The sequence below is a fragment of the Felis catus genome, chromosome E1 (genome assembly GCF_018350175.1).
Source record: "Felis catus isolate Fca126 chromosome E1, F.catus_Fca126_mat1.0, whole genome shotgun sequence".
NCBI classification, from domain to species: Eukaryota; Metazoa; Chordata; class Mammalia; order Carnivora; family Felidae; genus Felis; species Felis catus.
The window spans coordinates 44031789-44056688 of record NC_058381.1 but is presented as its reverse complement, the minus strand read 5'-3'; the positions used below and the strand labels follow the sequence as shown (position 1 = coordinate 44056688).

Here is a 24900-nt window from a genome sequence, read left to right as displayed (position 1 = left end):
TCATTCTCTCATCCTTGTTCACCACCCGAAAGGCTGGGTTCTCCACGGAGTTTTATGCTAGAAAACATGGTGGGGGTGCGGAGGGCGCCTGGCTGGCTCAGTCAGTAGAGCATGTGACTCTTGATCTCGGGGTCGTGAGTTCGAGCCCCACGTGGGATGTAGAGATGACTTAGATAAATAAATAATGTAAATTAGAAAAAAAGAAAACAGTGACAAGGGGAGAGCCAGCCCCCAGCCTGCTGTCTGCCCATCTCTATTCTATCGCACACTGAACACCCCAAAAGAACCTCCAAGCCCCCATGCACCGTCCCTGCCAATGGCCTCCCCTGGTTACCGCTTGTGCCCCGGGGCACCCACACCAGCAACACCGGCAGTATGGTCTGCCTTGACAGGCTGAAATCCAGACAAAGGTCTGCACCGCCCAGAAGCAGGCTCACGGCCATTTGGGCAAGAAAGTCCAGGGGCTTGAGTACCCAGAGCATTGGTTGGGGGTCGGAGAGTGTGGGCTCTGGGTGGGTACAGCCCCTTGGGCCCCAGACCCCATGCCCGTGCGGAGGGACACGGCCTCAAGACACTTGAGCGGAGCCCTCTAAGTTGAAGGGTCTGGCAGGACCCCTTCACCTCGGTCTAAAGGCAAGTTGTGTGACTCACATAACTTGCAATAGGATGTAGAGAAGCTGGAGAGAGATTGGAAGGGGAAGAGCAAGGTGGCCAAAGGCGTGCGGGAGACCGGGCCACCCGGGAAGGGTTGTTCCGGAGAAGGGAAGACTCCGAGAGAAATGCACCCCTGTCCTGGAGGCAAACTGGAAATCTACAGTGCAGCTCAGGTCCCCAGCAGGACAAACAAGAGAATCTGGGCTTGGACTAAGCCAGGAAAGACTGCAGTGAGACCTAAGGAGGAACTTCCTCTCAGGGTGTGGGGTGGTGTCACTGGAAGGCCTGCGAGGCCTGGCGGGCCTGGCTACAGGCGGTTTGTGCTGTGGTTGGAGCTCCCGGGCTGGCCAGCCGTGGAGGCCGGGGCAATGGGTTGGCTCTCTTGGGACCTCAGTTTCGTCATCTGTGGCATGGGGATAACGAGAGTATCTGCCTCCTGAGATCGTGGCAGGGGATGAGTTAAAGTGTGTGCGGGGGCGCCCGGTGGCTCAGTGGGTTAAGCGTTCGACTCTTGATTTCAGCTGGGGTCCTGATCTCACGGCTCGTGCATTCAAGTCCCACACGGGGCTCTGTGTTGACAACGCGGAGCCTGCACGGGATCTTTCTCGTCCCCTCTCTCTCTCCCCTTCCTCTGCTCAAGCTCGCGCTCTAAATAAATAAACAAAACAAACTTTAAAAAGTTTTATAAAAGAGGGGCGCCTGGGGCGCCTGGGTGGCGCAGTCGGTTAAGCGTCCGACTTCAGCCAGGTCACGATCTCGCGGTCCGTGAGTTCGAGCCCCGCGTCAGGCTCTGGGCTGATGGCTCGGAGCCTGGAGCCTGTTTCCGATTCTGTGTCTCCCTCTCTCTCTGCCCCTCCCCCGTTCATGCTCTGTCTCTCTCTGTCCCAAAAATAAATAAACGTTGAAAAAAAAAATTAAAAAAAAAAAAAAGAGGGGCGCCTGGGTGGCTCAGTGGGTTGAGCGTCTGACTTCGGCTCAGGTCACGATGTTGCCGGTCAGGGTTCAAGCCCCGAGTCAGGCTCTGCGCTGACAGCTCAGAGCCCAGAGCCTGTTTCGGATTCTGTGTCTCCCTCTCTTTCTCTGCCCCTCCCCCGCTTGTGCTATCTCTCCCTCTCTCTCTCTGTCAAAAATAAATAAACCTTCAATTTTTTTTAATTTTATAAAAGAAATAAAAATGAAGTGTGTGCTCTGTTTCCTCAGCACACACGGTCCACGATGAATTATCAGCTGACCGTGACCTGCCTCCCCTACTTGCTCCCTAGCTCCCTCCTCAGGCTCCGGCAGCCTCAGCTGTCTCACAGACAAAATAGGGACGAAGGTGCAGTCGGCCGCAAGGACAGTGGCCTAGACGCCGTCCCTCCTGATAGCTGGGGCAGGCCCCAGAGTCTCTTTCTTTGCAGAAGCTTCCGTTAAAATGGAGGTCCACCCGGCCCGTGGTTAGGCATCCTCTTTCCTAACGTCAAGGGGCTGAGTGGGTTGGTCTCCAGAGGTGCTGCCCAGGGCAGAAGCAGGGGAGGGGAGAGGTGACGCAGAGCCGAGAGGACACCTTGCCGGCAGATGGGTGAGGCCCGCCTGGCCCCCCAGGCCAGCTCCCCTCCTTGGAGATCTGTCGGTAGGTGGGGGCTTGGCACCTTCCAAGCCAAGCCAGTGTCGCCAATGGGAGAGGCCTGGCTGGCAGAGAGGGGCCTTGGTGCTCATGCGGCGTGACCTTGGGCCTGGCCTCCTCCCGCTCGGACTCCTCCCCACCGTGCCTTTTAGCGATAGCTGTTCTCCCGGTGGCTGCTGGGGAGTGGGAGCATCCCAGCTGGGGAGACGGGGTGGATGCGACCGGGGCATCCTGTCACCTGCAGAATGGCAGCAATGGCACTGGCTGGCTTCCAGGGCAAGGGGAGGTGGGAGGAACCAGATATGAAGGGAGCCAGGGCAGGGGAAAAGCAGACTCATTGGCCGGAAACAAGAGAGCTTCCCATTTCAAGTTTCGAATTAAGCAGCTCATGACGAAAGAAAAGATGGTCACTTACCCAAAGACAAGATTTTAATAGATTTCCGGTGGAGGGGGAGCCGATGATAAAGAAGTAGAGACTGATCAGAATTCTTACCACCCAACCCCCTGATAGAGCAAAACTACCACCCGCCCCCCCCCCACCCCTCCCGGAGAGAAAGAGAGAGCATGAGCAGGGGAGGGGCAGAGGGAGAGGGAGATTGAGAATCTTAAGCAGGCTCCACTCCCAGAGCGGAGCCCAACTCGGAGTTCGATCTCACAACCGTGAGATTGTGACCGGGGCCAAAGTCAAAAGTCGGAATCACTTGAGGCCGGCTGGCTCAGTCGGTTGAGCCTCCGACTTCGGGTCAGGTCACCATCGCACGGGGCGCAGGTTCCAGTCCCGTGTCGGGCTCTGTGCTGGCAACTCAGAGCCTGGAGCTGGCTTTGGATTCTGTGTCTCTGTCTCTCTCTCCAAAATAAATAAACATTAAAAAAAAAAAAAAAAAAAAGCCGGACGCTTAACTGACTGAGCCACCCAGGCGCTCCAGGGCAAGATTTTTAAAAAATGTATGTGTGCCTTGCCGTTTTCCAGAAAGGATTTGATAGCAACCGTTTATTCCAAAGACAACACATGTTTATTGAGCAACTACTCTGTACTTGCCAGGCACAGAGGATACAGCCAGTGTGCGAGACGGTGCGTACCCTCAAGGAGCTTATACTACAAAACACACAGGATTAAATAATAACCTTAAAACCAGAAAATCAGGATCAAGGTGAAGAAGACAAATATGCCAAGTCAGGGCCAAGGATTGAACTCCAAGTTTGACTCTGGGTTACCTAACAGCCAGGACATAAAGGGAAATATACTTCATCTGAAAGGAGAGATCATGCTTGTCCTCAGGGAGGAATAAGGTTGAATACTGAATTGTGAAGATGGGGTAAAAAATCAGTTGAATCAGATACACTAACGCGAGAATTGGTTTGGGCGCGAAGGATTCTGTCCGATTGCTTTCTGGGATGTGTATGACAAAGGTCAGGCGCGAAGGGGCAGAAGGGACTAAACAGAAGGATGAAACTTAGAGCTGGAACTCTGTTTCACAGGTAAGAAAAACGAAGGCTCAGAAAGCAGGGATTTGCCCAAGCACCCTGCGCCCATCCCAGGGGTGACAAAACGGTCGCCTGGCCTCTAATGCCCACACCCAGCTAGCCCAGCTTGAAGACCTGTGGAAAGTTCGCCAGTGACTAGCACACATCCTCATCTAAGGGACCTCCCAGAGTTTCAGAAATAGTATCAATAGACCCAAAGTAGCAGCTTGCCATTTGAAGGTCACATGTAATCTGGCCTCAAAGCCATCCTTTGGGGAATAAGGTAGAACATGAATAGGTAAATTCTTGGCTCAAATAAGAAGTCAGCTTTTGAGCCTGAGCGGTGGGAGAGAGAAAAAGCTTTGGGCCCGATCGGATGTGGATTCCAAATACAGGCTGCGTGACCAGAGTCCCCAACTGCAGAGTGGGGTGAGATTTTTTTCTAGAAGACCATGACGTATGTATGGGAACCAGCACACAAACACCACCAACAAACACTCACCTAACCCTGGGGGGGAGAAACACGTCCCACCGAATGGGAGTTTAAAACTAAAGATTTAGGTTCCCAAGTATACATGAGCTGGTGAGGGTGAGGGGGGTGTGGAGGAAGAGAGATCACAGATGGACAAAGTTTTCAAACGGACCTGGGATGGACAATCTAATCCCAGGGGAGCGGAGACTCTAGGGACAAGGCTCAGACAGCAGCCTGCTCAGGTCTGGGCTCCCACCCCGCTGTTCAGGGCTGTCGGCCACATGGCCTGGGCCAGGGGGACCTGAGCGGAGCAGGGCAGGCTGACCGCTGGTCAAGGGGAAGCAGGTCCGGCTGCCTTTCAAAGTCAGCAGGAGCCAGGTGCTCCAAGCCTCAGGTCACACCGGCAGGTGGGGTTTGTATCCGTTCGGCCCATTCAGTCTGCTCGTGACACCGTCGCGAGACACGATGCAGCTGGGACTCTCAGAAACACCTTTTGTCCCTGTGCCTTGAGAGAGCGCATCACACACGGCACAGAGCTGTGTTTTTGTTTACTGACCCCTACTAGATGCCGGGCACTGGTGGGGGCAGTTACAAGGGGACTACAACCCAGATTCTCCCTCGAGGGGGGCATCTGTAGGATGAAAATAAGACACCCAAAGCCCATGGCAGAAGGCAGCGGGAACTTTGGCGCGTCTGCTTGTAGGGACAGAGAGTGATGGCATTTTCCCCCGGTTAGGAGGACATCGCTTTGGAAATCTAGGAGGGCTTCCCGAAGGAAGAGGGTTTTGATCTGGGTCCAAGACAAAGTGGAATTTCAGCCGTTGAGTGTGGGGAAGGGAGGCTGGGGGTGGCGAGGTATTTCCACGAACAGGCACAGAGGACCTGGCCGGGGGCGGGGGGGGGGAGGGGGGCATGCTCCCAGAGGCTTATGAAACTACTACCGAGTAGGTGGGCAGAAGCCAAATCCTAGGGAGCCTCCGTGCCAGACGAGAAGTGGGGAGCCACAGGAGGTGTGAGAGCAGGGGAGAGGCCCTCAGAAATGCCAGTTAGGAAGCTACGTGGCGAGGAGCTGGGCAGGAGGCAGGAGGCTAGTTGACTGGCACTGCCACAAACCCCTACTTGCATTCCTAGTGGCCCTGAGAGGAGAGAGGGGGAGAGAGAGGAGAGATTGGTTTTTCTCGCTGGCCAGGCTAGCTCCGTCAGATAAGTGGGACTCCTCGCCCAGGGGCAGGTTTCACCCAACGGCCCCCCCAACAGACTGGGTGCTTGGTCCTTACCACCCCCAACACGCATGTGCGCACGCACACATGCACGCGGGCAAGCACACTCGGCCCCCGGTCTTTCCAGCCTCGCTCGAGTGAACGGCCCTTATGCAGGCGATGACCTGGTGACCACAGGCCTCAGAAGAGCCCTCTACTCTTACCCCCACCTCACTTCCACCCACGTCTCCCACTTTTGCGTGTCGCTGCTTAGAAATCCTGCTCTGTGCCCGGCCGAGCCCCGGTCAGGCCTCTGGTCTCCGCGTTAGGTGGGGAGGGCTCCCGTGTCCCGCACTACACGCTATGGACCCGGGCATGTCTTGCGGCCACTTGGCCTCAACCTCTGCCCCTCCCTGGGGGGCTCCTCACTGAGCTTCACGAAGCCCCCAGGAAGGAGCGGAGATGCCCGTATCCAGCCCCTTTCTTCCTCTTCTGCGGAAAATACCAACTCCTCAGGCTCAGACACTCCTGCTGGGTTCGCGCTTAGCACCCTCCGACCAGGGGCCACATCTTACTCCTCTTCTCTGGTCAGACCGGCAATGATGCTAATTTCTCTGGAAGGAACCTGACGCTTCTCAAAGGGCTTCGTAAAGACCACTGCTTCCGAAGCTCTTGGCAGCCCTACAGGTAGGCGGGGCGAGTGATCGTGTTATTATCGTCACTCACTTTGCAGATGAGAAAACCGAGGCCTGGGAAGGTTCGAGACGCATCCATGACCTCACGGCTGGGTGAGTATAAAGTTTTGTGCTCACCACTCCCCACCCTGCCCCGAGATCAACTCTCGGTGACGAACCCCCCCCTCCACCAGGCAGCTAGCTAATGCAAATCGCTGGGTGATCAGAATCCGGGATTGAAATCTCAGAGCTGGAAGTCCGAGGCCAACAGCTCGCCCAAGTCCCCTATTTCCTGAGGGCCACAACAGTGAAGGGACTGGCCTAATGTCAGACCACAACGAATGGCAGAGCCAGGTCTCGGGACCCCTAACTCACGGCGCCGGAAACCTCCCGCCATCCCACACTGCCCCCTCTTGTCCTCCAGCCTGCTTCTGGGTCTCCATCCTTGCCCTAGATGTATGGGTGTGCCTGACATTTCTGGAATTCACTCCACACACATAATGAGGCCATTTTGAGAAGGCCCGCCTCAGGGGGAACCAGAGAGCTGTCTAGTGTCCCCATCCTGACCCCTGCCAACTCCTCCCGGCTGTACATGCCGAGCTGCAAAACAGATAAATAGACTATCGGTTCGGGCTACCCTCCCACCCTGCCCCCGACACACCTTTCTAGCCTCCAGAGCTAGAGGTGGGGCTTGGGGGTTCAGAGCCACGATGAGACTGCACGGGAACCAAGAAGTAGCAGAGAGATGTCAGGCTGCCACGCGGGTCAGCGTTCATAGAGGGAATCCAGATGTCACCACGGCAAGTAACTCAGCAGAAGGGGGGGATTGCTTGTCAACAGTGCAGAAGTAATTTTCGCTTTAGCAGTAGAAGTGTGGTGGCCCTGATACGTTGGTTTAATATGAGGATAGCAAAGTTCCTCTCCCTCTGATACAAAGCTGACCCTGCCTGGAGAACCCTCTGGATCTGAGGCAGACATCGTGCCCACACGACACAGGTTGTCGGGCACTCGAGAACTGGGTTTCAACCGCTCAGCATCAACCATGGTCCCTAGTCCCCAGCCCACGGCTCGCTGAAAAACCGAACAACCTAAAAGGAACATACTTGAAGGAAGGATCCAGAAGCAGCAGTAGGATAGGGCACCGGCGGGAAAGTGTGGGGTCGGTACCTTCAGGAAGATTCTAGAAACCCTTTGCCTTCGGCTGGGTTAGCTGTTCACCTGCCCAGAAGCAGGGGAGAGAGGAAGTGATCCTCCCCAGGGCGGTCCTCTTTCCCAGCCCCCTCTGTAGGCCAGACTCCCCCGGAGGAGTCCCAGGAGATGGGACTCTGGCCTCTTCCCTTTTCCTCCCCCTCCTCCAGCCCCAGAAGTTCTTCCTGCTCTCCTGGCCTAGGCTTGCATTGACAATAGGGAATTCCTTCTCTGGGAGCAGGAAAAAGAGGGGACACTGCTTGGACCTGGGGCAGCTATGGGGACAAGGCCTGGAGGGGGAGGGGGTAAAAGTCGATCCTCTGCTGCCGCCCCACTCGTCCCCCCACCCCCCCACCCCCCCAAACCAAAGAATGTAATTAAGCAGCCGCTTCGGCCAGGAGCCAAGCTTTCTGCCTTCCGTCTATAAATCACCTTCTGAATCATCTCTCGGCTCCTGGAGGAGCAACTTCTGTGCTCCGGCTGCTCCAGGCGGCCCCGGTGCCACTCCCCCTGTGAGCCCGCCTCCCCCACCCCTCCCCAGCCCGGCCCAGGCTCGAGGTGGCTCCAGGTCCCAGCTGGAAATGGCAGTGGCTGCAAGTCCCACAGACTGTGGGGTGGGAGGAGGGCCAGGGGAGGCTTCGGTGCCCTCTCTTCCTACCCTTCCTGGGCAAGCCAAGAGCCGAGGTTAGGTCAGCCTGGCCGAACTCCATCAAGCGAAGAATAAAGCTACAGTCAGGGCGCCTGGCTGGCTCTGTCGGAAGAGCGTGTGAGCAGCTCTCCGTCTCAGGGTTGTGAGTTCGAGCCCCATGTTGGTTGCAAAGATTACTAAACAAATAAAATAAATAATAATGACAATAAACTTAAAAAAGAAGAAGAAGAAAGCAACAGGCTCATGGTCACCAGTGCCAAGTATAATGGGCAAGCTGACCTCTGAAGATGAGAAAACAAAGCCAGGTGAGTCCAACCTGGGAGGGCTTCTTGGAAGAGGCAAGTTAGCTTGCAGATGGGGTGTAAGTAACTAACATTTACCGGGTACTTTCTGTATGCCAGGCATTGTTCTAAGAACTTGATATGTATCCACTCAGTTAATCTTCACAATAGCCGTGAGGTAGAAGCAATCACTATTCTCATTTTATAAATGGGGAAACTGAGGCTCGGAGAGGTTAACTTGCCCTAGGTTACCCAGGTAGTACGTGAAAAAGCCGGATGTGAACGTGAGCAGCCTGGCCTGGCAGGAGAGGAGCTGCCCGCTTTGGGACTGAGGTCAGACGGGGCTGCAGAAGGGGCTAGGCTGCCTGAGGCAGGCTCTGAATGTCTGACTGGGCCTGGGAGGGGTGGGGGGTGAGGGTGGGGGAAGGTGGCTCTGGGGCCACCTGGGGCTGATGTTTCTCAGCAATGTATCAGTCCCGGTCATAGCCCTGTGAACTCCGGGGTAGAACGGATCCCTCCCGGTAAGGAGCACGAAGCCCGGAGGGGAGTCAGGGACTCAAAGCACAGAGAAGAAAAGAAACTCATCCTAGGTCACACAGGAGAACTCAGAACTCAGACAAAAGTCTCCCCACTCAGCTCTAACCACTTCCTGGCACTCACGAAAACATAACGGTGTAGACGTAATTCCCGGATGGCCCTAACCTTTGAGGGAGGGGTTAGGCATACCTCCTCTCCCAGTTAGGGACAGAGGTAGAGAATGTCTCTCCCTCCTTGGTGGCTTTAGAAGGATTCTGTGGCTTTTACAGAAGGGTGGGTGGAAAAGGCTGGAACACCAGCTCCCCCTCCCTCCCTGGGCTCACTGCCTTCTGAGGCCAGGAAGTTCTTCCTTTTCCCCACTCTCCCTGGAAGAGTCTGTTAGCTCCAACCTCCTCTGAGAAAAGTCACCTCTCCTGCCTTGACTCAAAGCTCCTAGTGTCCTGCCCAGACCTATTCAAAGTCTAGAGAAAACCCCAAGGTCAGAACTCTCTTCCCCTTCTGGAGCATCCATATTAGCTTCTCCATCCTTCACCTGCCCAAGTACCTTCAGGTTTTTTTTTTTAACATTAAGTTCTGCAGTGAGGTGGATTAGAGATGCTTGCTTGCCTGAATCTACCTTTGGGGACCTCCACCTAGAGCCCTCTTGCTCTGCCTCAGTTTCTCCACCTTTATCAGTTATTGAGCACATGCCCAGATGCCAGAGTGTGGGTGCTGGCGGGGTCTGGCTGGGTTTGTCACCACGGAAAGCTGCAGGGAGGGAGAGTGTCCACTAAAGAACTTCCTGCCTTTTTCGACCCCCCCCCCCACAAAAGGTCTTCCTACCAGGCAGCTGTCTCAGATCTCGGGCCCCCAAGATCCCCGGGGTGGGGCTGATGCTCAGGGCCCAGCCTCCACCCATAGCTTGCCCCTTGGCCCCAGAGCTGTCGAAAAATGCTCTGAGGTTCTGGGAGAACTTTCCCTGACTGCTGCCCCTTCCCCCCCCCCACCCCCCCCACCACAAGCCTTCTCCCCCCCCCCCATCCTAACTCAGCTCCAGGCTCCTGGTGTTATTATAACATTTGACCTGTTCTTGTTTTTGTTTAAAACAAAACATGGTCCCATCATAAGAACGCAAACAGATCGGGCCACCAATTTTGCTCCCGCTGGACAGCAAACCCCACCCACAGCGGGGGGCGGGGGGGGGGCGCGAGGGTTGTAAACTCACTTCCAAAAGACCCGGATTAATTTCCCCGCCACATTCCCCCAGGGAAAGGCCTGCCCTGGAAGGGAGACCACCCGGTTCAAGCCCGGCCATCGGATCTGCCCATCTGTCTGTCTGTCTGTCTGTGGGATCAACAGCCTCCAGCCAGCTCAGCTCCTCGCCAGCCCCAGCCCCAGCCAGCTGTAATTCCTGCCTGTTACAAGTGTTAACACCTGGCCTGGGGCCTTCCTCCCCCGCAGTCTCCAGGTGCCTCCTTGGGCCCAGCCCACTGACCCCCACGGGGTTTGACTGAACATGTTCACAAGCCTCTGAAAGGCGGGTGGAGGCGGGAGCGCGGTGGGGAGGCAGCGGGACACCTGACAGGGGAAACTGAGGCAGGGACTAGGGCAGCCACCTGAGTGGGGAAGTAGGTCCCGGACGGTGGAGAGAAAACTCAGGTGTCTTATTTCCTAGCTCCCTGCCCTTGACTTCGGCAGAACGCTTCCCCCTGCCCCCGCCCCCGCCCCCCAACCCCGGCTGGGAGGAGGCAGGGCAGGCTGGTGAGCCCTGAGTGAGAGATGAGGACACAGGCGCCCATATGGGTGGGTCACAAAGAGGCAGGGCGTGCACCTGACCCCCGGGTAGGGCCCCTTCCATCAGGGCCTCTGTCTCTGGAATGCAGCAGGGCCCTAGGATGGGTCTTAATAAGGGAGTTCATTTTTTCCCCCAAGAGGGAGAAGAAAGACAAGTTCCTCCAGCAGGCGCTAACTGGGACTGACAAGAAGAATTCTAGAATCCAGGGCTGCTGTCACCGCTTCCTGTCCCAGCTCTACCACTACCTGGCTGTAAAGCCCCGGAGCACATCTGTTCCTTCCACGAGCCCCCGTCTGAGGCCCTTATAGCTCTGCTTTCTGGTCCGCCTTTTCTCAGGGCTGGGGCCTGGGCGGCACAGGCCACGGGGCGCTGGGGGCGACTTCCTGGAGGGGTGGCATGGACAGGAATCCCCACTAAAAGCTTCCCCCTGCAAATCCTCCTGGGGAATGTGTGAGCTGGGTGGGCCAAAGAGGGCAGGCGATGCTGGGCTCAGACGCTCAAAGACCTGGAATCCGACTGACCGCCCTGGAGGCAGAGTGGGAATAGGAATCTGAGGCCTGTCCACTCTATGGTCCCCGTCCCAGGCCCGGCCCCAGCTCTGAGAAGGCGACTTACCCTCCATCCCAGTCCCAAGACCAAAGACAAATGGCCTGAGAGGGGAGGGCTGCTGACCACAGTCCTCAGGCAGACAGGATGAGCTCACGCCAGGGAGGGCCCTGTACCCTGCCCCACACCGCCCAGCCCGCGACCCTCGGTCAGCTGTGTCCCCAGCAGTTTCCTCGTCAGACCTTTGTCTCCTGCTGGACCGCCCCTCCAGGACCATGGACACCCACCAAGCACCCAAGCTCGGACGTCACTCACACCCGTAAGTCATAGGTCCGCGAACATATCCACAACCGTGGGCCCAGCCAGTGACTTGAGGGCAGGGTCACAGGCGGACCCATTCACAGCCTCACACTCATACTTACAAGCACAATCAGGTCATGGCCATGAGCACTGATATCCATGCACAAAGACAGCTGTGGGGCTTTCCCCTTACACCGTCATGAAGGCATGCGCGCACACGCACGCACACACGCACACACACACACACACACACACAACACTCGCATGCCCAGTCATGAACGCAGTCATGCATAGTGTCACAAGCAGACACAGGTGCTGACCTTTACGTGAGCACAGACACTTCTAGACTTTCTCTGTCTCACACACACATACACACACACATCCTAGAATCAGCTACTTGCTGTCACTGGTCTATAGGGGCACAGCACACCCTGTCACAGCCATGGATCCCCCCATCTCACATGAGTTCACATCCATGGTCGCCCAGCTGCAGGCACAGACTCTTCCATATACAGATACTAGTATACATTTGACACCTCTTAGGATCGTAGACCTAGAACACACACACACACACACACACACACACACACACACACACACCCCTCTCCTCTGCTGAGACAAAGCAGCATCCCTGTCCCCCCCAGTCCCTCCCCACTAGTCCCCAAACAAGCCATGTGTCCAGCATTATGTCAGGGAAGATATCCTGGCTTTCCAGGTTTTTCCAAATCTTCCTATCTAGGTGTTCCCCAACACACCATTACACATGAGACACCCCCACACACAACCCTTCCCCACAGGCACTGCCCCGGGAAGTGCCCTCCTCCAGTTAATGGGGTAGGGGACCTAGTCTCTCTTCCTCGCCCCTGCAGCCAGTGGGGTTCCAAGCATTCTCTTCCATACCCTCCCCCCCACTAGTCCCCAGGAAGGCAAAGAACAGCATGGCCTTGGCCCAGGGATGGAAAGAGGGTCAGAAAGGGCTGGAAAGGCAGGACTGGTTTAGGCAGAGCCCCCAACCTGGAATCCCTGTCTGCCCCAGCCGCCCCTTGGACTTCTTTACGCACAGGAGGCCTCAGGCCGGCCCGAAGCTGCGGGAAGGATGGGTTGGGCAGAAGAAAGACTTTCCCTTGGGTATATGTCCTGGTAGCAACTCTCAGCACCCTCTCCACACGGACCCTTGGCCATGCCCTGCTCCTGCCCCCATCCCTGCCCCCAAATGCTACTGTCCCCAAACGACAGACAGACCCAGGGTGTGGCCCCGGAATCCTGCTGGCTCTGCTCCCCTTACCTTGGGCTGGGGAGGGGGCGGCCAGTCAGGGAAAGGGGGACACGCAGGTGGCATTCCTCTCTGACACTCACCCCAGGGGCCACGGGCCCTCTTCTCGCTCCTGGACCCCAAATTCTTCCTCCTCACCTCCCACCCCCCAGGCCAAGGCTCTCCTACGTCCAGGAGGGTAAGATTCTTTAATTAAAGTTTTCCGGAATGCAGGGGGCTGGAGACTGAGGACAGGCGGGGTATAATTTAGAGAGCTGGTTTCAGTGTGTCTTTCCCCTCTGGCCTCTGGGACCTGCCGGGGGGCGGTGGGGCTGCTTGGAAAACAAGGGGACTCCCGGGAACTAGGGCTCCCAGAGGGCTGTTTATTCCCTGGTCAGTCCCCCCATCCACGCACACCCCCCTAAACACCGCGCCTGGTTTCCCAGCCTTATTTACTAAAAATGTCTTTTGTATCCGCATTTCTCGGGGACAGAATTCTCCTTTCCCTCTCTCCCTTTCTCCTCGGTCCTCGGTTTTCCAAAAGGAACGAATTTGACATGGAGAATTGGGGTTTTGGTCAAAGCACAAACCCACCCCCTCCCAAACCACTACATTTTCAAAGAGCCCCCCTTCTGCCAGGATGGACAAACACGAAATGTATAAAATCCGAATTCAATGGCATCTCGATCAGCAAATACCATATTCACTTCTGAGGCTCAAGATTAATCTAGAGCAGAGTGGGGAGAATCTGATGAAATCCCCCCTGCTCCCCTACCCCGGGGATCCCTGAAGCCATCGGGGTCTGAAATCTGAAGGCAAAACGGGGTTATTGTGGGGAAATCTCTTGATGGAGGCGCCGGCGGAGCGGGGGGTGGCAATGAAGAAACAGGATGATTTTGCCCATGAAGACCCCAAAATGGAGAAGAGGAGTGGCTGGGCCCCAGGGACAGCGCTGGATTTCCAGAAACCCAACTGCAAGCAAATGGAGGGTCTTCAGGCCCCCCAGATTGGGACCGGCGAAGGGTTAGGATTTAAGAAATCAGAGACCTTCTGAGCCGGGGAAAGTCCTCCAGCCTCTGTAGCGAGTAGCAGGGAAAATGGTGATTATCAGAAAAGCCAGGAGTTGGATTCTGAAGGCGACACCAGCAGAAAATCCAGGAGGGGTGGGCGAGTGGGGGGCTGGAGGGAGGCAAGGAGAAAAAAGCCGCAGCCCACCCCCGGCCGGCGCGCCCCCCCCCCCTCCACCTCCCCGGGACTCGGCGGAGAAATCGGGCCGCGGGCAGACAAGAGGCGAGTCTTACCACCAAATTGGGTAGCCGGCGAGGACCCTGGTGCCACAGAGCAGGAGGCCGAGGAGCAGCCCGAGCAGGTGGGGCTCCATTAGAAGCGGCGCCGAGGAGGAAGTTTGCCCGCGACCATGAAGAGGGGGAGCGACGCCCCCAATAGTTGGAACAAAGTCCACTTGAGATTGGAAATGACTTTCGGGCTTGTCAGAAGCGCACCTCCACCCGCAGCCGCCCCCCTCCCGAGCCCAGCGCGGAGCAGCCGGGTTTGAGGATGTCAGCGAGCAGCCAATCAGCGCCCGCGGCCTAAGGTAAGAGATGAGTCTGTAGTTCAGCTTGTCAATCATGCGCCCCTCCCGCCCGGCCCACGAGTCGGGCTCCGGGAAGGGCATCGCCCAGCAAACTTGGGCGAAGCCCGCGCCCCGGACACAGTGGGAACTTGGCGGGGGGCGGGAGGGGCCGGCACGTTGGACCCTCTGCTGGCCCGGGACTGCCGCGGCCCCCCGCCAGCCAGGTTTAAGAAGCTGGGGCTTTGGCCGGGGCGTTCACGTGGTGCAGGGTTGGCGTGGGCATTGATGGGTGGCTCCTTTTCTCTCGGGGGACCGTGACCCCTCTGGACTCGGGCGTGTGAGAAATCGAGAGTAGAAAGCACAGAGATGTTTCCAGAAGCCTCGCTCGGCCAGGACGGGATCCGAGGGTCTCGGAGGGGGTTGGGAAATACAACCCCTCCCAGCCTCCAGCCTCCGGAGCCCGAGAGCCGGCCGGCCACTCGACCCCAGCCGCAGGAGGTCGCTTCCCGGGTGTCCGAGAGGCGCGCAGAAGGGTCCGCGGAGGCTCGAAGGTCTGGCTGCGGGCGGCGCCGGGGGACGGAGCTGAGTGTCATTTGAGTCTTTTGTCAGGGATCAGATCGGTATCGGGACCTCCTGCTGCCTTTGCATTTCCTGCAACTGACACCAGCGGCCAGTTGCATTTCCTGCTCGCGGAGCCGGGTCACTTTCTCCTCCACGAGGGGTTCAGGCCTGGCCTCCAGCTCGGGTCAGAAGCAGTGCCCGCAGTCCCATTTGGATCTTAGGGATGAACCATTTGGGGCCAGGGGAACGCCGCAGCCCCAGCAGGGAGCAGCTGGGGTCTTCGGAAAGACCCTGCTGCCCTCCGGGGGCCCCCTCCCCCCAACTCCCTGCCTGAGTTCCCACCTGGGGTTCGGTGGTAACCGGTCCTTTCCCTGTGCGGAAGCCAAATGTATCCCAACCCCCCAGCCCCCACCATAGGAAAAAAGTCCCACCACGGCGCCCTGGGTCCTTTCTGTCCTCTCCCTCTCCAGAGTCAAAGAATCAGGTCTCAGCCCTGAGTGGAGCCGAGATGGACGCCAGATCCTGGGGGACTTTCCCCCTGCCACCTGGGCAGCCTGCTCCCCAAGACCCTTTCCCACCACCCGAAGCCCCAGAGGCACCTGGACCCTAGAGCAGACCCCGGCCTGGGATGAAGAAAACAAGACCAGTGGTGAGGGGCAAGGGCCACTGCTCAGGGGACTGCGGCAGAAGGGGCAGCAAAGCCGCCCCCAAGTCCCGCAGAGGCCTGGAATGGCGGGCCATCTCTCCACCAGGTGGGGGGCATGGCTGGAGGAAGTCCGGGCCAGGGGGCCAGACATTCCTGGCCTTTGATCTGGGCCACCCGTGCCCACAGCTCGAACCTGCTGCCCCTGCCCATCCCGAGAGCCCTCTCCCTAAACGGCTGCTGGGGCGCAGGGAGCTCGGGGAACTGGCCCCGGGGCACCAAGGGTCGGGAGAGCCGCCTGGGCTTGTCACGGCTCCTGCCGCGTTCCTAGCCGGGTGCTCGGCTGGAGGGGTGGGGTGGGGTGGGGTGGGGGGAGAGATGAAAGAGAGGAGGGAAGGGGTGGGGGAACAGGGAGAGACAGAGTGGAGAAGGGAGAGAGAGAGAGAGAGAAACTGGGAGACACCAATACACAGAGAAGAGGGCGGGAGACTAGCAGGGGGAGCCCCAGGAGAGAGAAGGGGAGGAAGGGGGAAGGAGGGAGGCTGAGAAAAGAAGGATGAGCAAGACGGCGAAAAAGCCCCAACCTGCCCAGGAACAGCGACTGGGGTGCAGGCTGCAGAGATGGGGATCCTTTAGAAATGCCCGTGTGCTGGGCTAATTCAGGGGTGCCTTGTGTCTGATTCACCTGGAAAGAGGGTCGCAGTGGCTTTGCCACTATCGCTGACTGTCGAGCCCCAGGGCCCAGCTCTAGCGGTAGAGAGCCCTCCACACACCCGGGTGGCCTGCTAGGTCCCACGTGGTGTTCTGTCCCACCCAATGGCTACTCCCTGTGGGTTTTCAGATCAGAGGTGCCTGCTGGATCTCACCTTCTGCCTGGCAGTTTGGGAGGCTCCAAGGGCCCCAAATCGTCATTCTGAGACTGAGCAGGACAACCTGCCCCGGCCACCAAGACACGATTGTGGATTCAGTGTGGCCAGGAGGCAGGAGCTGGACTAGATGACCTCTTGGGGTCATTTTAGGGCCCTAACATTCCATAGGTGCTAGCCCTGGGAAGAGAGGGCAACAGATCCCTGAGGCTGTCGGTGGGTTGAGGGTTGGCTGAGACATGCCCAGCCAGGAGCCCTGGACAGTGTAGGCAAGACTGGCCATTCTCCAAAGGGCCACTTGTATCCAATGCCTCCTCCAGGCAGCCTGGGAGCACCGGGAGACCTAGGTCAGGAGCTTGAGGCAGGGAAGGGACTAGAGGCCAGCAAGCAAGTGGGTGGGAGGGTAGAATCCCGGACCTTCGCGGGGACAGCGGCGCACAGCCTGGGGAAGTGGAGAGGCCTGGCGGGGAGGTGTGGGAACCTGCCAGTGGCCCCGCATGGCGCCCTGGAGAATGGAAGTTTGTGTGGGGATTTCCCCCCACTTGAAAGCTCCCCAGAGGTGGGGATTCCTGAGCCTTTTCCCCTCCCCTGCCAGGTGTCCTTCCTTCAACACGGGCTTAATTTCCTTCCTCCTGCCCGCCCAGCGCTGCCTGTGGAACATAGAAACGGTCCCTACCCGGGAGGGGGAGGGCGCCCCCGCGCCACGTGTCGCAAACGGAAACACCCTCTCTCTAATAGGCACCCCGAACCTCAGGGTGGGTTGCAGTCCGTGGGGAAAGGGTTAAATTCACCCCCAGGCCAGCCCGAGGGGGTGTGGTGGAGGCGTCGGTGCGGTGGACCCCGAGGCCTCCGCCCCGAATGGGAAGGTGGCCTCTAGAAAGGGGGCGCAGGAGGTGGGGAGGGCCGGGGCCCCGGAAGCCGAGGGCTGGCACGTGGGAAGCACTTGGTGCTGTGTGTGTGAATCTCGGGGACCTCGGGGACTGCCGTGCGACTGCCCGGCCCCATGCCACCCCCACCTCGCTAGCCGCCCCGAGGTCGCTTTTGATGTGCGCTCCCCCCAAGCCCGCAGTCGGCCAGCTGTGTTTTCAGCGCCGCTCGCCCGGCCCCCTGCGGAGGCCCCGCCGAGACAAAGAATACGGCGGCCAGGCCCCCGCCCGCCCGCAGGGGGCTACCCGTCTGTCGCCGGGAGAGAGGAGGAAATCTCCGATCGATCGATCGAGGGCCGTGCTATTCATTTTTGCCCGGAACGTGCCCGAAAGCTGCTCGGGGCTCAGAAACCTGGCGCCCACACCAGCCTGGGGAGGGTGAAGAGAGGGGGAAATAGCAAGGGGGTGGGGGGAGCAGCGAGGGGGGGACCTCCACTGGTCTCTCCCGGGAGAGAGGGGCTTTTAACTGTCTCCTAAGAGCTATAGGAGCTTCAGAACGTTCAAGCGAGCTCCTTGGAGGCCACCAGAAGGCTGGACAACCAGAGAGGACAGCCTGGAAGCAGGCAGGCTGGAGCGTGGGTGGTGAGCACAGGAATTCGCAGAATAAGATTGCTTTAAACTGCCCAGCGTGGAGGTAGCGTCCTGGAAATGCCAGAAGCCTGCACCGGCTAAGCACCATAGGTGAGCAGAAAATGCCAGCGGAACACACAAAAAAAGCCGGGAGCCTGCCAGCCCCTGCGTCGTCCGGCCCTGGCGCGCCCCCTGGCGGCGGTGCTGATACTAAAAGGCGCAAAGTCGGCAGGCGAGAAAGGTGGCCCCGCCCCGCACCCGCACCGGCACCGCACCCCGCGGGTGGGGGAGTCGGAGACTTTGTTGGTGAGCAGCCCGGATCTTCCGGGATCCAGGTTAAGTAGGCGTCCTCGTGAGTGAATGCCCTTAATCTACTTCGCAATCCCGAGCTTAGCTGAGGATAAGGTGTGCGTGGCTTCGGGCTCCCCTTTCCTCCACACCCAGGTGGCTCCCTGGGGAGGGCGAGCGCCCGAGATGCAGGACTCGGGGCGGGCTGATGCAGGATGCGGGGCGGGCTGAGGCGATGTGAGGTCTCCTGGGCACCACGAGCGGGAACCCAGCGGCTGCCTCAGCTCTGTGTCAAGATCTGCGAGGCTGCCACCGGTAGAGTGATGTCACCGAGTCCTTCCCAGCCTGGCCCACCCGCACCCCGGTTCACAGGTGCCACCTGCGGGAAAGTGAAGGTGTTGTTTCTGTTGGTTTGTTTGTTTTGTTTTCCTGTCGCAGTAACTCCTCTGGTGCTGGTCATCTCGAGGTCCCCAAGGGCATTTTGGAAAGCGATTCGGGGTCAGGGTCCTTTGGAAGGGAAGGGAGCATGGAAGGAATGGAAGGGCACCCCTGGCCAGCTGCTGGTTATGGCTGTACCTCCTCTATTCTGTGGGAGGTGGAGATAATACTTCACATCTCATAGGGAGCTGTCAGCGTTAAATGAGAACAGTGCTGACAGAATGCCAGACCGCGGCCGGGAATAATAAATATTGGGTTTCTTTCTTCTGCTCTTAGGGGCTGAGGAACATGCTACTTGCTCTCTTGGGTCGCTCCTTCTGCCTCAGCCAGACTCAGCTAAGCAGTCCCCCGCCACCCCAGGCGCCCAAGGGCCTCCCCCAGAACGGCTTATCCAGGGAAATCGCCTCTGACATTCCAACTCGAGACCCACTTCAAAATCTCTTTTTCGGAGAGATCCCCCTTACCACTGGCTCCTCCCCGACCCTGTCCCTCTTGGCCTCATATTCCGCTTTCTTTTTCTGCACAGCCCTTAACAGTGACCTTCTGTTACATGCATTGTATATCACATACGTCCGTTAAGTTGCTCACTGCGGGTCTACTCTTACATGAGAACTCGGCATCCGGCTCCGTGCTGCAGCGCGGAGCCTGCTTGGGATTCTCTCCCTCTGGCTCTCTGCCCCTCCCCCACTTGCGCGCTAGCTCGCTTTCTCTCTCTCAAAATAAATAACTTAGAAAAAACTCTCTTTAGTGACCCCTGCTACGTAAAAGCAAATCTCTGTGGGACGTCTGAAGTCCCAACACCTAGAGCAGGGGATGGCACACAGCAGGCCCCAGATAAACGTTGTTGATGACTGGCTGAGAGAGGGAGGGAGAAGGTTGGGACCCGAGGCCTCAGGTGGGAGGACTGCTCTCTCATGTCTGGGTTCCTTAGGGCCCTTGGGGATCCCCGTCGTGAGCAGACCTTGACCCCTAGAGCTCCCCACCTACCCCAGCGCCTCCACTCTGTTGTTTGGCTCCTGCTTCCCTTTCGGAGGACACTGGCCTTGCCCCAAGTGGGGGGAGGTCAGAGGTTGGCATCTGGGGCTTGGGGGCCCTCATGCTGCCCTTCCCCATGCTGCCGGCACCTCCTCTCTGCTCCTCTTTCCCTCCTTCTCCTTCCCTTTCTTCCCCTTCTCCTGCCATCCCCCCAGCCCCTTTATTCTGCCTTTGCCTCAGAGCCAGGAGCCCCTCACCCAGACAGGGCCAGCCCACCAGGGGAAGTGATCCTGCCCAGGGAAGTAGACCAGACCTTCCTGTGGCCGGCCATGTATGGCTGGCGCAGTTTTTCTCGTAGACTACGGCTCCCAGTTTCCTTTGAAACCAAGATAAGAGCCATGAACTTTCTTTCCATCTCAGGGGTCTTTTGGGGGGAAGACTTCTGTGGGGCACATCAGGGAGATGGGACAGAACAGGACTGATAGGATTCTTGGAGAGAGTGTAGAGATTTCTGGTCAAAACGTGGTTGGTACCCGCCAGAGCTCTGCCAGCTAATTAGCTTGTCCACGGACCACTGCAGCCAATAGCAGCCATCGGTGGGACCCCAGGATGGGCCTGCTGTTGGCCCCGGGGCCTGGGGGCCTGGACACACGGCTAGAGACCCAGTGGGCTGGCGACAGGGTCAGAGCTGCCTCATCTGCAGGAGCCCAGGAGCAGGTGGCTGTGGCGGGGACAGGTATGGGCAGGTCCTTGGGCAGTCTGAGGGCACCTGTCTGGCATTGCCCCACACCTGGCAGGGCCCATCTCCTTTTCTGCTTCATCTTGGCTTACGGGTAAGGCCCGAAGGGGGTTTCATGCATCTGGCGGGGAGACCCTGTGTCTGAGAGGTTGTCTTAGAGCCCAGATCTCTTGCCACTGCTGTAACCCAATGAATCCCAGCTCTGCCTCTTACTGTGTGACACGGGGCACAATGCCTACCCTCTCTTAAGCCTCTTTCCTCCTCTGCAAAATAACACCTGCTTCCAATGGCCGTTGCCTATTCAATGGCGTGATGGCTGCAGTGTCTGAAATGGCACCTAGGACATGTGAAGTGATCAGTAAGTGGCCCTTCTGTACTTTTATAGCAGTCGGCTGCCCTTTCTTGAGCCTCTGGAAGGCAGCGTCTTCTAGGCTGGTGGCCCCTTCCTTGAGGCTGAAAGAGGCCCTCAGCCTGTTCTGCTATCTACCCCTCCCCGACCTGGCTCAGAGATAAATCCTAATTGGTCTAAGCTGGGATCATTCCTCTTAGCAAGGATTGGTTTAGAGGGAGGCAGGTGACCCAGCTGTGGTCACTGAGACATGAGGGGAGGTCTGCCGGACGGTGCAAGAGGGCTTCTGGGAAAAGGTTTTTGGGGCTCTTTAAAATGAGACTCAGAAATGTCCCTTTTGCTGGCTTTTGGGTGACGTGTCTGGGTGGGATGCCTGGAGTTGCAGCAGCCATCTTGTGACCATGAGGGAGTAGTAGTGGAGGAAGAACAGAGCAGAGAGAGAGAAAGAAGCTGGGTCTCTGACACCACTGCTGAGACACCAGCTCACCACAGCGGAGTCCTGCTTCGGAACTCCTTGTTATGTGAAATAACACACTCTCCTTGTTGTTAGGTCACTCCAGGCTGTTACCTGCGACCACAGTCCTCCTAAGTGAAATCTGCGCCCTCCTGCCCACCGTGTGTAGCGCAGTGCGGTTAGATTCAGGGTTGCCGACTGACTTACAGTTGAGTTGCTTCCATTTAAGGGCCGGTTAGGCTTCTTTGGTACAAGTATGTTTGGGGGTTCGTATGAAAAGCTTTTGGAATTAGATCGTGGTGATGGTTGCACCACTTACCGAATACACTGAAAGCCACGGAACGGTAACACTTTCAAATGGTGACTTTTATGGTGTTTGAGTTATATCTCCATTTAACAAAAGAGGGAAAAAACGCTGGAGTTCAGCTGCCTTCCTCCCACACTCTCTCCACCTGTAATCACAGCCCTCCATTCACCGGCTCCCTCAGACTCCCAGAGAAGCCCCCTCCCACACATCCACATGGTACTTCCTGAGGTTGTGCTCTCTGGGGCTGGTGGAAGGCTCCTCTGGGAACAGGGCCCGGGGGAGAGGGGAGGGGAGCTGCGTTCTGTCTTGCACCCCCTATGTTCAGGCCTCTTACCATCAGCTTGCCCCTTTTATCAGAGGGGCCAGGATCTCCTAAGGTCTGTCCCCACTGGCCAGCTAGCCCCAGGTTGCAGGGAGGGGGTCAGAGTGATGCTGTGGGAGGAGCATGGGCTGTGGGATCAGACGGAGGCATTTCAAATCCTGGCTCCGCCACTGCTGTGCTGTGACTTTGGGCGATTTATTTGGACCTCTGTGTGCCTGTTTTCTTATCTGTCAAATGGGTATGCTAATTCCACAACTCCTAGGGCTAAATGGAATAATTTACCCAGAGAGCTTGGGGCATGTAGAAGACAATGAATGCTGGTGCCCTAAGACTTATTTTAAACCCCAAAATGGCAAAATCTTGAGCAGACTGTGGAATGATCAAGGGCCAGCGGTGATAGTGATGATGTTCCCAGATACCCTTTGCTGGGCCTGAGAGGCTTTTTTCCCCTCATCTGTCTCGCCTACCCTTACCTGGACCCTCCCCAGGTCCCCTCTGCCTTTTGTTCTGCACATCGAGGGGGGTGCTAAGGTGAGACATCATTTTCTGAAGTCCAAATCAGAGAACGTGGCGTCACCAAAATATTTTCAATTTAATTTAATTTTTTTTTTCCTGCTCCAGAATTTAAGAACGTCTGAAACATCGTTTGGCCAGAGGTTGGAATTTGGAGGGCATTTCCATAACGCTTCTCAGAAGCTGGAGAGGACCATGGATGCCCCGCGAGATGAAGCGTGGTATTTAATAACTTTGAATCACACAATGAGAAAGCTCATTTATTCACATTCCCTATTCCATTCTCCTTCACTCCTTTTGAGTATTGTCAAGGAGAAAGTCTGTTTGCTGCTAATACGACACTAAGATTCCTTTCTAATAAAGAGAGACGGTCACACATTCAGAACTTTTGTGGGGGGCGGGGGTGGCGGGGAGCACAGCGTCTGGTTAGAATGAAATCACATTGTCGAAAATCATAGTAATCTAACATTTCCTTTTTAATTGGAGTTATTAAGAACAAAGCAAAGCAATTTAAAGGAAAGTGTTAAGAAAGTAGCAGATCAGGTAGTATGGAGTAAATGTGGGGTGGAAATGCCCGGAATCTGGAAAACACTGGATCGTGGCTGGAGCACAGCAGAGTGCTGGCAGTCAGGGCGTCCTGCAGGTGCCAGCCCGTGTGGCCAGGGCACCTTCTTGGTGACCTGCGCCTGCTGGTTGGCCACGGGCCCTGAGGGTGAGCCAGGCTGGAACCGGCAGAACTGGGGAAGCATCCGAGTTAGATTTGGAAGCCACTGTGGCCAAGAGCTGAGATTCACTCCCAGCATCACCCCACCTTGACCGAGATAGGATACTCGGGGCCACCCATCCAGCCTTATGGATGTGTTAGATGACAGGGTGGCCCAGCACTCTGTGACCCAGACACTCACTGTTGGGGATGGGGAGGGATGGAGAAGGAAGCTCATCGATCTCCCAGTTGTGCAGAGCGGCTGGGCAACCCCCCAGCGCAGGCCTGATGGAAGTTTTGTGTGTGGATGCGGCAGAGAGCCTTGAGGCAGGCAAGTCAGAGCTCAGAAGGTGCAGTGGCCTCAGAGAGCCACCTGCTCCCCTCCTGTGAGGAGTGTAAGGAGTCACAGAAGAGGGACAGCAGACACCAGGGTTCCAGCCCCATCTTCCCCCTGACTGGCTGTGTGTTCCCAGGCCAAGCACTTACCCTCTCTGGGTCTCAGTGTCCCTCTAGATTGAAGTGGCCAAGTGACGAGTCCTTCCGGTCCCGACACTCACAGTGGATGACCTGCCCCCCCGTGATCCCCGTGCCCACTATCTTTTGTGTTCCTGCCTCTTTCAGGGCAGACCGGGACACTGGGCCGGAGCTGGCTGCAGGCCTCCAACTGGGGCTGTCCCCGCCTTCGGCGGAGGCTTGTCCTTCTAGGTGAGGGGTTGTTGGTGTCCAGCCCCGGGAGGCCCTAGCACGGCTGGACAGTGCCCAGGGGCACTATTGGCAGGCTCAGGGCACTAACAGAAGAGGCCGAGAGCCGAGACAGGGGAAGGGGGAAAAGAAGGAAGAGGGGCGTGCGGGGCGAGGGTGGGGGTGGTTCTAGTGGCTGCCCCTCGTGAACGTGCCGAAGGTTGCCAAATTGAGTTTAAGCCTTGGTTCCAGAACACAAAGCCTCGTCTCTGGGGGCTTGACCCCTCGGAGCCCCCACCCCCAGGCCCGGCTGGCTGAGCCGCCCCAGAAGGGCCCGGTCGTTGGCTGCGAAGTGGCTGGGAGGGAAGTTTTAATGATACACAACACAAGACACAGGGGGGAAAAGAGAAAGGGGGGTGGTGGAGAAGAGAAGGGAGGTGGGGGGGGGGGGAGAAAGAAAGACCTCCTGCCAGGCCTGTTGCCAGGAGACGGCTAGGCAGCCAGAATCAGTCCTGCTCTTTTCACTGTTGCCTTTAAGCACCGAGAGAAAGCCCTGGCCATAAAGGGGGACATGTGTTGCTGGGTGTGTAAGGCTAGCCTCTGCAGTTAGGGGAGCCCCTGGCCCCCGCCCCCTGCCGCTGCCTGGAGAGAGCCCCTTTCGCCCCCAGCCCTGCCCCCGCTCCTGGGGGTTATGGATGAGCGAGACTGGGCTACAGAGCAATGGAAAAGGTCTCGGGGAAGGCGGTGGCCCTGGCCACCAAAAGGCCGCAGCCACTTCTGGGGTGAAACTCACCAGCCAGGGGCGCCAGGAAACTGGCAGGGGCCGGCAGGGGCCGGCAGGGGCGGGGAGGCCGGGAGCATCCAATGTGGCATGTCCGTGGAAGAGTCTTCTCTTGGCTCTGGGTGGGCCGTGAGGGCATGGGGGGTGTCTCGGTATCTGCGAATCCTCAACGGGGGACTGGGGAGCTGATAAGTCCCCCAGCCTGCTGTCTGGGCCCCTGGTCCTTGTCACAGACCCCATGATAGATCTGCGGGGATCCCAAGGCTGTGCCTTAGCACTTGGGGGACGGTGCCCTAGCAGCCCAGCTGCTGGGCTGGGAGTGAACACGGCCACAGGCGTAAATAGGAGGGCTGCTGGCACCACGAGGACTCTAGCGTCCCAGACCTCGGCTGTCAATTGAGAGACATCAGCCGCGGGGGTCACACACAGTGCACTCGGTACAGGGGCTGGTCAGTGAGCCAGGCTGCTGCGGCCTCTGCTGCTGGGCTCGGGAGCCCGGCTGGAGCCCCAGCGGATTTTATCCGACGTGGGTGTGATCTCCCTGGTGTCAGGGCTCCTTTCAGCCCTGAGTTCTCCCCCACTGAAAAACAGGCTGTGATTTCTGTTGCTTCGTGC

General features: G+C 57.7%; 1 protein-coding gene across 3 annotated transcripts in view; it reads right to left on the bottom strand.

Moving 5' to 3' along the window:
- The window catches only part of WNT3 (Wnt family member 3), a 46051-nt gene extending 31765 nt beyond the window's left edge, over positions 1-14286 (bottom strand). For all 3 annotated transcript variants that reach the window (XM_019818026.3, XM_003997020.5, XM_045044622.1), the window contains exon 1: positions 13898-14286. In XM_019818026.3, coding sequence (XP_019673585.2) covers positions 13898-14271 — 374 coding nt within the window. In that variant the 5' untranslated portion in view covers positions 14272-14286. The remainder of the gene's footprint in view (positions 1-13897) is intronic.
- Positions 14287-24900: the final 10614 nt, after the last annotated feature.